The sequence below is a fragment of the Neomonachus schauinslandi genome, chromosome 11, assembly GCF_002201575.2.
Source record: "Neomonachus schauinslandi chromosome 11, ASM220157v2, whole genome shotgun sequence".
Lineage (NCBI taxonomy): Eukaryota > Metazoa > Chordata > Mammalia > Carnivora > Phocidae > Neomonachus > Neomonachus schauinslandi.
In genome coordinates, this window is record NC_058413.1 from 11,337,770 (window position 1) to 11,339,388 (window position 1,619).

Here is a 1,619-nt window from a genome sequence, read left to right on the forward strand (position 1 = left end):
AAGGAAAGCATCTGGCTCGTTTCTTGTCCTTAAGGAACCTAAAATACAGCCCTAACCCCACTCTAAAAATGTGAAAGTTTGCTGAGGTGGGGGTACCAAATGGGAGTCTCGGAATAGGTGGGATTGAAGTGAACGTGACCCATTCTGGAACATCTCATGGAAAAAAGATGGCCTTGATCTGGCAGGATTTGGATGGAGGAGGGGGAAAGCGTTTCAGGTGGGGAAATAGCACACGCAAAGGTACAGCCGAGGGTCGGAGATGAGGGACATGAGAAGCAGTCAGTGTCACTGCAGTCGTGAGAGGGGCTGGATGGCAAGGAGAGGAGAGTTCGGCCACATGGACTCCGCGGGACCATGAAGACCAGCGCCAGCTGAGCTGGGTGTGTGAGCTCAGGCAGGGAAAGGAGAATGGACAGACCCAACGTGTACACAGTGTGGTGTGGTGCACACACCCCCTGCTGCTCACAGGAGGGAGGAAAACTGGCTCAGCCCCAATGCCAAGGGCAATTGCTGGGTGACTCAGGTCTAAGTAAACACTTACTTGGCTCTGGAATCGGTGCAGACAGGATGATACTGTAGAGTTTCTTAGCCTCTTCCACGTGCTCGGATATCTTGTCAATGTTTTGCCGAGTTTCCTCGATCTAGAATCACAAAGACAACAGCCTTTGTTGGGAGAGGAAGAACATGTCCACAACTGAGATAAAAGCTTAGCAGAGCTCCCTGGGGAAAGCCGCCCACCTTCTGGGTTTGTGGGACAACATGAGGACTAAAAAGTCTTCTGCTGCTGGGTGAGTGCCCTTTGCATGACCAGATAAACTAGCATCCAGAGCAGTCACCAAAAACCCACATGCCCTGCTCCCTGAGAAGAACACATTCACCCATCTGGGATGGGAGGCTGTGGACCAGAGTCAAGAAGAGCCAGGAAAACCCAAGAAGACGAGTCAGATGACAGAGCCAATAAACCGTATCAGGCAGACCAGTCGGCCACCCCCGGAACGAGAACACCAGAAGGGGGAGGATAGGAGAGAGAGAAAAGGGAAGTCGGAAAGAAAAGCAGGGAAGGGGAGAGAACAAACGTAGAGAGTGAAAACAAAGAAGAGAGAGAGAGAGACTAATAAGCATGGCCCCCTCAGGAGACACCGGAGTTTCCCCTGGACATGTGTTCTGCTGGATTCCCCCAGATGATCAGCCTCCAGACACTCCAGCCACAGACCATGTCTGCACCTGACTAAGGTTCCTGATTATGCAAGGTGTGCATCATAAAATATTCCCAGCAGCACTTCATTCCCAGATAGAACAGCATCACAAGACACTGCTGCGCGAGCACTCCTCAGCTGATAGGGGAGCCCGACAGAGACCTCAATGCCCACCAGGTCTAGCTGCCGCACTTCCAGAAGGATGGGCTTGGGCGCCTGGGTGGCTCGGTCGGTTAAGCGACTGCCTTCGGCTCAGGTCATGATCCTGGTGTCCCTGGATCGAGTCCCGCATCAGGCTCCCTGCTCGGCAGGGAGTCTGCTTTGCCCTCTGACCCTATCCCCTCTCATGTGTTCTCTCTCATTCTCTCTCTCTCAAAAATAAATAAATAACATCTTTAAAAAAAAAAAAAAAAAAAAAAAAAA

The 1,619-nt window shown here is 51.6% G+C and overlaps 1 protein-coding gene across 1 annotated transcript in view; it reads right to left on the reverse strand.

Moving 5' to 3' along the window:
• Positions 1 to 1,619, reverse strand: part of LOC110576161 — a gene marked incomplete at its 5' end in the record, with an annotated part of 34,787 nt that overhangs the window by 2,955 nt on the left and 30,213 nt on the right. The window contains one exon of the mRNA XM_044919564.1: positions 542 to 641. Within this exon, the coding sequence (XP_044775499.1) occupies positions 542 to 641 (100 nt within the window). The remainder of the gene's footprint in view (positions 1 to 541; positions 642 to 1,619) is intronic.